Source organism: Sinohyriopsis cumingii, chromosome 2 (genome assembly GCF_028554795.1).
Source record: "Sinohyriopsis cumingii isolate HCF-2022 chromosome 2, ASM2855479v2, whole genome shotgun sequence".
Taxonomy (NCBI): Eukaryota; Metazoa; Mollusca; class Bivalvia; order Unionida; family Unionidae; genus Sinohyriopsis; species Sinohyriopsis cumingii.
In genome coordinates, this window is record NC_142962.1 from 69095594 (window position 1) to 69108163 (window position 12570).

At 40.9% G+C, this 12570-nt stretch overlaps 1 protein-coding gene across 2 annotated transcripts in view; it reads left to right on the forward strand.

The window, feature by feature from the left end:
- LOC149805107 (phospholipase DDHD1-like) overlaps nt 1–12570 on the forward strand; it is a 66080-nt gene that overhangs the window by 10907 nt on the left and 42603 nt on the right. For both annotated transcript variants that reach the window (XR_016417606.1, XM_089947415.1), the window contains exons 4-5: nt 2604–2742; nt 5323–5438. Coding sequence is in view for 1 of the 2 variants with exons in the window: in XM_089947415.1 (XP_089803541.1) it covers nt 2604–2742; nt 5323–5438 (255 nt within the window). In the remaining variant the exon portion in view is untranslated. The remainder of the gene's footprint in view (nt 1–2603; nt 2743–5322; nt 5439–12570) is intronic.

The window sequence follows — 12570 nt, forward strand, 5'->3', positions numbered from 1 at the left end:
GTAGGCATGTCAATAGTTTAAACTGCATGGGAAAATGCCTTTGAAGACATTTAAACAGAATTAAGTTATCTTGTCAGTGTCCATGGTGTGCATATTTAAAAGTAATCCTATTTATACAGTGATTATAACCTATGATTCATTAGAACTGAAATAAACAGATAAGTGAATTTCAATATGAACTGAGCAAATGTGCAATGTACTGTTGATGCATTTACTTGAAATGTGGTTCAAAGTAGTCCATATCAAATGCGTACTATATTGGAAATCTAAATAAGATAAGTTCTGCATAGTAAAGAACTTACAACAATAAACAGTAACATTATTTCTAACTTATTGTTAAAGCAAAAGTCTGAAACAAAACGTAATTCTTCAGCTGGGCACATTGATTCCATCTCTATCCAGTGTCTCACTGTTTCCATATCAAAACTCCACCGGTTGGTTGAAGTCACTAATTTGTGGGCTAGCATCATATTTCTGGCTTTGATAAGCCATATTTCAGAAAGGTAAGGTAATTCATTTCCTGAACTATTCATGAGAAATTTTAGCATGACCCATGATCCAACTTGGAAATTAATAGGACATAATAACCGCTACCATGCGAACATCTTTCCACTTAAAATTGACCTTGTGGAGTTGATGTCATTAGACAGATTCCATGATCATGACAACAGTATGAAATTACAAGGAATAATTTTTATACTCATGCTTAGTATAAAGCACAGAGTATAGATCCATAGAAACTGTGTGACAGTGATCTCATGATGGTGGGTGGGGGTGGGGACTTACATTCAGGAAGGGAAAAAGCAATTCATACACAATAGATATTTTCAGTGACAGCTAAAATGAGGTGATTAAAATGCTTGGTGGACTTCTTTGCAATGAGATTGAACAACGAGCTCCCTTTTGTCTCCCCAGTCCCAAATCAGAGGACCTAGGCAGTGGACACCTTTAGTCTTAGGTAGGATCATCTCTGTTCACTTATGCCTTCCCACTTTTCAGAACGATTCTGCAAGCACTCCACAAAGTCAGGTCTATCATGACTTTGCACATTCTGATAGCCCCTCTGTGGCCCCAGCAGTCATGGTTCATTGATATACTTGACCTGTTGGTTGACCAGTTGAGGACATTAACTCAGAATAAGGACCTGCTGTTACAGCACAAGGGGTCTCTTCTCCACAACAGCCTACAGTTTCTCAACCTGTATGCTTGGCTCATCTCGATCAATCTGTCCACCAAGGACAAGTTTTCACTCAAGATTGCCAACTGCATTGTCCATGCCAGAAGGTCTGTGCTTAAGGTCTATGATACAAAGTTGAGATTCTTGTGTAATTGGTGCAGTATTGAATGTATTATTCCTAGATTTCTCTCTCATAGTGCAGTAGCATTGCCTTTTTCTCTTTCTGTTAGAAGACAGAGAATGTTTGGTTTTAAGTATTAAGAGCTATAGTGAAACCCTGTTCAACATTTCCAAAGTTCTTTATGGTCCAGCTGTTGGTATGGACTCTCATCTTTCTGATCTTATTAAGTATTTTGATCTTGAAAGACCAGTTACTCACTCACTAATGCCACACTGGAATTTCTTGTACATGTTGAAGGCTTTATCAAAACCCGATTCAATAATCTTACCCTGCTGTCATCATCTGCAAGAAGGAGCCAGCTTCATCCCATATCTATAGTGGTTAAGTGGAAATTATGTGTCTGTTTCTCTCCTTTGACAACTTGGTTTCATGGTGAAACACCAGCTTCCTTTGGTAACCCTGCTCCCTATAGAGATCCCCAGTCTCAGTCATATCTGTGCTGGGAATGATCAGATAAATTGATCTGCCCAGTTAGGGCATTACATTACAGTTCTCTTTGACCAAAACAAAAGGGGTCCTGCTGATATCTCAGCATTCACCATTACTAGGCGGATTATCCTATCATGAGAGTTTATTGGTCCCTCACTGATAGTGACTTTGTTCATGAGAATTAAAGCCCATGAATTCAGGGCTATTGCTACTGTATCCTTTTTAATCATTATTCATTGGAGGGTGTTATGAGAGGTTCATATTGGCAGTCACACTTTCTCCTCTTTTTTCTTCTATCTTTGGCATACCAGAGCAAAGTTATTTTGTTCCTTTAGCCAAATAGTTATGACACAAATGGTGGCCCAATCTTCTACCAACTTACAGTAGTGGACACTGTATGGGTAAGTATATTAATTGTATACCCGTTTTTGCTAGGCCATCAGCCTCCCTCTGTACCTGCAAATTCAGCTGGGCAATAGTCACTGGTACCATAATGTACTAATGCTATTCAAATGTAGTTTTGTGTTGGGGTAGGGGTAGACTAATTTTAATAATTTAATACTTTCCTTCCTCCCACCCTAGTTTGATGGCTTAAATGTAGACTGGGTCCATATCAGAAAGAAAGAGTATCCTACATGAGCTGATGACATTGTAAGTCAGACTGGTTCTGGGGTCTCTATTCTAGGTTTCCAGACAAGGAGGCTTAGCATCAAAGAAGCTAAAAAAGGCAATAGTGATGTGCAAACATGTGTATGAATGTACGCTATATTTTCACTAAAGCATGTAAAGTATCTATACTGAATTCTTCTTTATTAGCCGGAACTCGTCTGTGTCGGGGCTACTCATATGAAGCTGTGATGGATGACAAGCCTGCAGAAATCAGCCATCTTGTGTTTGTCATACATGGCATTGGGCAAAAGATGGACTCAAGCAGTATTGTAAAAAGCTGCAAGGAGTGAGTGGTGACTTTTTTTGTTGATACCACATTAGTGGGGGTGTAGGCAAAACAGCAGTCACTTTTTTGTGTTATCAAGTTTGTTCAGGTTTTCAGTGGTTAGGGAATGTTTGAATATCTTTGCTTGACCCAGAATGAGCTGCTTTGAAAATCTGTTTTCCCAGCAGTTGCAGTTGCCCCAGGTTATTGATGTCATTAAACTTATTATTAAACAACTTGTGCATTATATATATACACACAGGAATAACATGAGTTAGTTCTAGATGGTAATGAAAAAAGTGTCACACAAGTCTCACACTTATTTAATCTGAGATCACCAAAAAAAGATAATCAAACAATTTTCAGATTTATTTTTAATGTGTTATAAATTATCATCTGCATTCCAACAGCTGAGCCACCCCAGGCCATAAACCTCTCACATTTTATGTATATCTTTTCACCAATATTACTATGTAAATCTGATGCTATTAAATAAAGTCTAAACTATCAGGTAACTATAAACTTTCCTTGTGGGAGTTTTGTCTATTCAGGTGCCAGTACCCAACAACCAGTGTAGTATGGAACAAAAATATTGATTATTTTAATTGTTTAAAACTTTTCACATTTCTTTAGCTAAGAATAGGAACAACTTTTGCGTGCTCTAACAGCAAAATGTCATTTTCTTTAATAGATTAATGAGAATGCATAATATTAAATCATATGCATTAATTGTGTGATGCTGAAGATGAAAGAAAAGACAAATATTTTGCGAGTCTTGTTTTATTTTACCCTAAGATTTGATTAAGGTATTTCATTTGCATGTATTTCTTAAACACTTTGATAGATGTGAAGCATAATTGGCCTGAATCAATATGAAACTAGGACAATTCATTCTGTGATACACTCACCTGCCCCTTTGATCTTGGGATCAATGTTAGTCAGAGAAAATTTGAATTAATGTTTTGGTTAAATCCCTTGATGGATTTTGTTGGCATAAATCATGATGAAGCTAAGATGATTAATTCTGAGACATGCAAGCTTGCACATTTGACCTTGGTCTTAAAGTCAGACATTCTAAATTTACCAGAAGGTTTGGGTTTAAATTGTTTCATTTACTTATTTCATAAACCCTTGATGGATTTATTCATACTTAGGATAAATCTTTGTGAAGCAAAAAATGATACATCCTTCATGTTTACTCAGCACTGTGACTTTGGCATCAAAGTAAAATATTTTACAGCTATACATTGATTGTGGGCTGAACATGCTGGTCTTGTTATGTATCTTTTAAAATACTTTTTGATCTAAGCATCACTTGTTTGGTGGCTAAAGGATTATCACTAGCATTGTCATGAACAATTTTGAAGATTCAAAGTTAAAGTTGTATGTTTGTTTGTGTATATATCTATACATACATGTATACATACATACATACATATGCACGCATGCACGCACATACACATGCATATACATAGATACATAGATGCATACATGCATACATACATACATACACACATGCATACATACACACATGCATACATACACACATACATCCATCCGTCATTATTGGTACTGTTTGTAAAGAAAACCTTAAGTGTTTATGGAAACTTTCTTTACTTCTGTGTGTTTCATCTTTAGCATCAAGGTAGTATTTGATTAACAAAAAATTGTAAATGAACTGATATTACTTTTAGGTCCCAAATAACTTTTGCTTCAGACATCATGGACGTTATAGATTTAAGGCATGCACCACTTTTTTATTCATTTATTCTTTTTGTCACATATTGAAATATAGTTACCACATTCCATGTCACTGCTGATCTTTTGTATTATATATAAGTAAGACCACCTTTTACACCTATTAGACAAAAATTCTGACATGGTTAACACATTAACCCCTGGAGCTTTTGGTCATTTTTGCCTGAAAATCGAGTAGGAAACACATTTTGAAAGCTATTTCTGAATAGACTCAAAAACACCAAATCCCCGGTCATCTTTCAATAACACACTGCCTAGTGGTGTTAGAAACATCGATTTTTGTTGGCTATTTGACTCGCACATGAGCAGAAGGGTAAAAGTTGGACTTTTTTTTTACTTTTTTTGCTGAACAGAGGCATTATTTTTGTATGGAGACCACTTTTTATTCCAAATGCCCATCTTATCCTACTTTTTGCAAAGGCTCATCTGTCTGTTTGCAGTTCATACCGGTTTGCCTTAGATCTGAGACCAAAAAGTCTAAAATCCAGACACAAAATCGGATTCCAATCATGGGTGAATTTTGGGTTTAAAAAAGTCGGGTCCAAAAAATGAGGTTTTTCTATCTGTATTTTGTAGTGCAGCTAGATATTCCTGCTTAGCTTAGTTTGATATCTGGTCATCAGTTTTGTCATTATTTGTTCTTCATTTTGTCAGGTAGCAGAAGCCAGTTTTTATCTTTTTACTGTCAATGGCAGCATATGTTTAAGGTTTTGTGAAGGTAAATTCAGAAGAATTTGTTATTTTCATTAAAAAAATCTTGCAAGGAGAAGAATGTAACGTTAAGGTTTGAAGTGTCTTTGATGATGGACATTGAGATAAATACCGTGTTGGTTCTTTTTTCAGCCTTAGAGAGTGTGCAAACTATTTGAAGACCAAGCACTTTCCTGACCTGCATGATTCCAATCAGCGGGCAGAGTTCCTGCCTGTTGAATGGAGGTCATCTCTCAGCCTTGATGGAGGTAATGCTAGCACAGCTACTGTAAAATCTGAATTAAACATTTGCTTTAAAAATAACATATATACAAAATAGTTATGTGATTATTGCAGCTATTAATGAATGTATTTATTTATGGTACATAGTGTTGTTACTGCTATTTCTTCTGTCTTTGATTGAATCATCTTTATGTTCTGTGCTTTAAAATCTGGGTGATAAAGGTCTGATACCAGCCCAGGCCAGCCTGGATCAGCTACCTTCTTGTCTTTGGGAAAGGCACTTGCCTCCCATCTGATGCATTTTTTAATATAAATACATAAAGAAATACATACATAGAACTTCCATTTTTTTAAAGAATTATGTGTATGCACACTTATTATTAGATTCTACATTCTTGCATTTTATCAGTTATGTTATTACATGTGTTATCAAGCAGACAATCACAGTACATGGATAATTTTAGTGAAACTGGTAATACACCACAAGAGTTTATGGGATGGTATATTGTTGTTATCACTACTCCTCCTAAACTGCTTGGAGGATTGACATCAAGTTAACACAGTCACACACACAAACATGTGCACACACACACACACACATGCACACACACACACCTAGTTGGACTTAAATGAAATTAATGCTGCTTGGACTTTAAGTATGGCTGTCTGAGTAGCTGACTTGAAAATCTTGTTATCGCTACTCCTTTGGAAGGGATATATCAAAATGGGGTTTTGGCTGAAAGACTTCTTTTGATGTTATGTTAGACATAAATGAAAATAGTTCCAATCTCTTGTCCAGTATTGTCACCACAGTGACAGACTTAAAAATCTTGTTAATGCTATTCCTGAGTAAATAGCCATATTGACATGGGTTTTTCACCAGAAGACTTATTATGTTTAATTGGTCCTAAATTAAAATGGTGCTGATCTGATGTCCAATATGGCTGCCACAATGCTTTCTTGAAAATCTTGTTTATTGCTACCTTACAGGCCTTGATATAAAAAAAAATGGAACATGTAATAAATGTAACATCCACAAACAGTATGATTTACCATGCATGGTGTGATGGTTCCACCCATTGAGTGGCAAATTGTTTTGTTCAGACAGGATTTAGTAACCAAACATATGTCGTTACCAGTGACAGCAATGCTGTAACTGCTGATGTTCCCCTTCCTATGGTGTATGATGCCTACATTGGTCTTGAATTTTTGTATTATATATATTCTAAAAGTATCACTGCAACACCTACAATAAATATGTTTGAAATGTAAATAATGATCACCAGGAAACAACCCAGTTAATAGAATAAGGACATTTTCACATAAGAGTGATTTTTATGATTCACCAGTTGGTACATGTACATGTATTTTGACACTTTTCATCAGATGCTGAAATTTGCTGGTTTATTATTCTTTTTCTCCTTCAAATACGTTCCCCGATCACATTAACATTGGGATATAAGCCTGCTACCTCTCGAATCCAGTCCTACTAAAAGACGAAAATTCGTTTTTTCTGTCTATCTCATATAGACCAAAGGGCAATAACTCTTGCCCCTTACCTCCCCTTGCCACCGCCAGGTGTCACTAGTTTTTAAGCTTCGCTTGTACTGATAACACGTACATTATACCTCCAAACAATCCAAGCCATCTTAGCGTTAAATTGGACCATCCGAAGTTAAATTTGGATTTATTGCGTTGGACAATCATTCTTCTACAGGTTGTATCCATTATTTTAAATTTTTTTTCAAAATTGAGTGACTTTGTCACCCTTATGGATTTCGTCTACTGAAGACCATGTTACACATGCTATTGCTGAACTCGTGTTGTCAATTAAGAGTTAACACAACACTGACTAATTTCGCTTACTCCGTTAGTAACGGTTGTGGTATTAGCAAATTAATAACATGCTGAATTGCTAATTTGTGCTTTGTTTTCTTTTCTTGTGTCGTTTCAGTAGAAATGTCAACCAAATGCATGAAATGCAAAAGTTCAAAGCAAAAGAAGACAACCATGACTCTTGTATTGTATGTACCAAGTGTACATCATCTATACCATGCAGCGTGTGTAATACTTGGACAGAGCAAATGTGGGCTGATGTAGTCCAGAAGGCAGCAAAAGGGAGGGATAGACGGAATAAGTCGAAGAAAGATAGCATTGACGTCCTCAGTATACATCTGAAGACAGCCTCCATTGCGAGTCTTGTGGGGGACGTTGGGGTCCCCCCTCCACCTAAAGTTCGTCGTTTGCAACCGTCAGCCACAGTAACATCAGCGGCAATGGAGGAAAATAATGTTGACAGGGTACAACAGTCCACCTTTGAACAGATGCGTCGTTTGGTCCAGGAAACGATGATGCAGCTATTGACATCAGGCCAGATATTACCCTTATTTCCCTTGCTCGCTTCCACAGCTTTTTCTGACTCATTGGGGGAATGTTCCCCCAATTTTAGGTTTCCCAGTGGGTGTAAGTCCCCCCACATGTCCGAGCATGGCCTTCAAGCCTGTAAGTCAGAACGCATGGGTTTTGTACCGGATCCATCGGATCCATTTCATTATACAACCTCTATGTCACCGGTCATCCAGCTGTCCCAGCATGGGGACCCTATTGCTAAAACGGTCCGACCAAATATGATTTATGGGGATCTTAGTGATAAATCCGTCCGTCAATCTGTACCGCCAGCAACATACCAATACTATGGTGGAGATTTTAGTGAGAAATCTGTCCATCCAGCCAGACCATTGGAGCAGCCAGTACCGGTGATAGCAGGACCATCGCCAACATTCAGGCCAACCACAAGCCAGACAAACCAACCGACAGGGACAGCTGAACATATGTTCTCGGCTTATCCACAAGGGAGAGTTAGTGACAGTGTCAAGGATGACGGAATCGTGTCATCTATGCCACCTGGTATGCTCTATCCAGAAATGCAAGCTATTCCAGAACACAACTCGGCACACAGTGAGGGTGACGAAACTCCTGCAAATCAGCTGTACACAGATCCAACCATGGAACGGACTGAGTTTGGCTTCAGGGTGGCAGTGGAAGAAATTTATAAGGTGTTGGAAACTTCAGAATGCCCTCCACCTCCTACCACCACTCAAGACTACAGAGTTAAGGCGTCTGCAGATCTTGACAGGGAGGAAGAGACACCGTCCTTCCGGCTCCTTCCCCAGTCGGTAAAAATTAAGGAGATCAATGATCGTCTATCAGGATGAATAGGTGATCCGGGGAATGCTAAGGCGTTCTTTTCAGAAAGCCAAGTCCCAGCGACGTTCTCGTGTCACTGGTACAAAACTCATTCAGACGCCTTCAGTACGGATCTTCGGCCCTGGACAAAAATATGGCAGCAGTTCACATGTCCGCTCCACTGTTTTACAAAGTGGACAAAAATGTGTTCCATGCCACGTCAAAGCTAGTCCGGAACGTAGTTGCTACGTCTTCAATGTTAGACTTGGCTTCATTAGCCATTTTCCGACTCGCAGAAAAATCTGACAGTGACCACACTTGGGAAGCGACGGCCTGGATTGCTAGAGTTGTTAACAGGGCAGCTCACCATTCCATGGCTAATGCGTTGACTGCTTCTGCCAACTTAGACCTGATACGACATGACGCATGTCTGCGGTCCACGTCGCTCAAGCCCCATCATACTCTGGCTTTACGGATGACTCCATTTGGGTCACCTTTACTCTTTGGAGGAAAAATTGAAGAAGTTCGGAAGCAGGCAGCTCAGGAACTGCCCCTCCAACTCTCCGCCTAACCCTCGCAGGCGTTTAGAAAAAATCCCCTGCCACAGTGGAGGGTTGATTGGCGGACCAGGGACAAGGGATCCTTACAATCAAATGTGCAGTATAGATCCCAACCCAATGCCAGGAGACAACAGTCTAATCAAGCTAGGAGGTAACCATACAGAGGCGGTAAGAAACAAAGTTTCTCCGTCTTCAAGCCTCCTAACTCTAAAAGTTGACATACTCTCCCCACCACCCGCGGACAGCCTACCTGTGGGCGGCCGCCTCCTGCAATTTCAGGACCACTGGACCACCTTTTTTTCCTCAGAATGATTGGGTGATCCAGGTCATATCGGAGGGGCTTCGGATTTCATTTATCCAACCCCCTTCCCTGTCCTCCTCTCCCCTCTTCACAGACGTACCGTCCGATCAGGAGAAGGATACCTTTCTACAACAGGAGATACAGTCGCTCATAGAAAAACAGGCGGTGGAGATTGTGAAAAAACTGCAATCGCCAGGGTTTTATTCCAGGCTGTTTCTTATCCAGAAGGCAAACGGCAAGTTGAGGCCGATCATCGACCTGAGTCGCCTCAACCAATACATTTTACCACCGAAATTAAAGATGGAAATGGCAAGATCAATCTGTCTTTCCATCCGGCGGGACGAGTATGCTGTCAGTCTAGATATGACGGACGCATATTTTCACATCCCTATCCACCCCGCGTCACGGAAATTTCTCTGATTCGCTTACCGCGACGCGGTTTATCAGTTCTAGGTCCTACCCTTTGGCCTCAACATCAGCCCTTGGGCTTTTACCAAGGTTATGGATTGCGTCGTCACCCTGTTCCGCTCAACTTCATCTACAGGGACGGCAGTGTACTTGGACGACATCCTCCAGAAACATATGGTAAGTTCTATTCTGCTCAAAGACAGAAACGATCTTTTAGCACTTTTAGATCATCTAGGCTTTCTTGTGAACTGGAAGAAGTCCGATCTCCATCCATCCCAGCGTTTTGTCCATCTGGGTATGGAGTTTCTCACCGATCTGAATCTGGTACGGCTTCCTCGCACTCGCGTAATCTGGATCGTCGAACTCGTCGAGTCTGTTTCCAACAGGATGTGGATTTCAGCGAGAGAATTCTTGCAACTCCTCGGATTATTCAATGCAACTGACGTTACTGGCACAATGGCGCCCCTTTTCAAGTCCCCTCAATCAAACAATAATGATCACGCCCGAGATACGACCATTCCTGCATCAGTGGCACAACCCCGGTTGGCTGTCCATGGGGATTCCTCTGGAGATGCCCCAAGTAGAGATAACGGTATGTACCAACGCCAGTACCTACGGTCGGGGTGCCCACCTGTTGCCGGACTTCGCTACAGTCAGCAGCACGTGGGAGCCAGGGGAGAGACCTCTCCACATCAACCTTTTAGAAATGAGGGCTGTCATCAATGCCTTTCATTTCTGGAAGGATCAACTCTCAGGAAAAACTGTCCTCATTATGTCAGACAACTCTGTGGTGGTGACTTACCTCCTCAAACAAGGGGGCACCAAATCACCAGACCTGTGCATTCTGATCTGGCAGTTTCTACGTTGGTGCGACAACCTCCACATCAACGTACAAATCAGACACATTCCTGGCAGACTCAATGTCTTGGCCGACACTCTATCCAGGAAAGGTCAAGTCATTCACATGGAATGGTCACTCCATCAATCAGTCTTTCTTCGGATTTGCACACTTTGGGAGCGTCCGATGATCGATCTTTTTGCGACAAGGTGGAATCGCAAGTTGCCCATCTTCATCTCTCTGGTTCCAGACCCAGAGGCTTGGGCTGTGGACGCTCTGTCAATCAGCTGGGAGGGGTTGTGGGCATTCGCCTACCCTCCCACGGTTTTGGTACCAAAAATAATCCAGAGGTTAAGGAGTCAGAACTGTCGGATGATTCTGATTGCCCCTCTCAGATGGAACAAGTCCTGGGTCACCGATCTACTCAATCTAGCGATAGATCTACCCAGGAAGATTCCAACCAGCCCAAATCTTCTCAAACAACCGCGGTCATGGGTGTTCCACCCCTGCCCGGACCATCTTCTTCTTCATGCTTGGCTCTTGTCTGGACAGCCTTGCAAGACAAACAATTTAAACCTTCGATTGTGGAGAGAATCTCAAGAACAAGAAAGCCCTCCACTCTGAAGGCTTATGAGGGAAAGTGGCGTGTTTTCAAGGACTGGTTCCATACCAATAACATCGTCTCTTTGAGTGTCTCAATCCCTCAACTGGCCGACTTTTTTCTCTGGCTTTTCGAGGAGAAACAGTTTTCCCCAATTACTATCAAAGGCTACCGCTCCATGATATCAGACACATTCTGCCATCATGGTAGATGTGATATTGGGCATAACAAAGATCTATCAGATCTTTTAGCCAATTTTGATTTCAATCGACCAAAATCCCTCACCCTGTTTCCAAAATGGAATCTGTCCTGGGTTTTAACATGGCTCAATTCGGACAAATTTGAACCTTTAGCCCACACTTCGTTAAAGCTACTATCATACAAAACATGTTTCTTGATAGCCTTAGCTTCAGCATGCAGGATGAGCGAGTTACATGCCCTTTCCAGTGACCCGAACTTTCTTCAGTTCAGATCAGATGGTTTGGTGGTCCTCCTGACGCAACCAGGCTTTGTAGCCAAAAATAGGTTACCATCCATTGGCAATCAAAGAATCGTCATTCACTCCCTCTCTTCCATAGATAAGTCAAGAGCAACAGCCATGCAAGATCCTGTTCGTGCACTCAAGCACTATTTAAAATGCACAGAGGCATGTCAGGACACACATAAGCGCCTCTTTCTTCCGGTCAAAGCTGGTAAACGGGATATCACCCCTCAAGCCCTTGCTTCATGGCTGAAGTGGGTTATACGCTCAGCGTACTCTGAGGTCTCACAAGATCAGAGTCGCCTCATGAAGATTACAGCTCATGAGATTAGAGCAATCTCGGCGAGCCTTGCATTCGAACGCAATGTTTCGATCTGAGATATAATAGAAGCTGTTGGCTGGCATGCAGAGTCAACCTTCTCCAGTTTTTATCTCAGAGATTTGGCTTCACAGAGGCAAACCTTGAATCTGGTAGGTCCGGTGTCAGCAGCCCAGATGACCACCAGACCCATTTAAAACAATCAGCACAGCCTATCAGCTTTGCTGGATTTGCCAGTGAAATTTCATAGGTAAGAAGATTTCAATAACTATCTTCTTAACCGTATATAGGGGTCACATATCATGGGACCCTAGGCTGTGTTGCTGATGAAATTAGGAGAATGGGTTATCTTTCAAATGGGGAATCCAGCCATCATTCCCTAGAAGGTACCTGGGGTGGAGGTAGGATGCTCAGCATTCCCTCCTCCTATTACCTATTCTCCTAACGTTAATGTGATCAGGAAA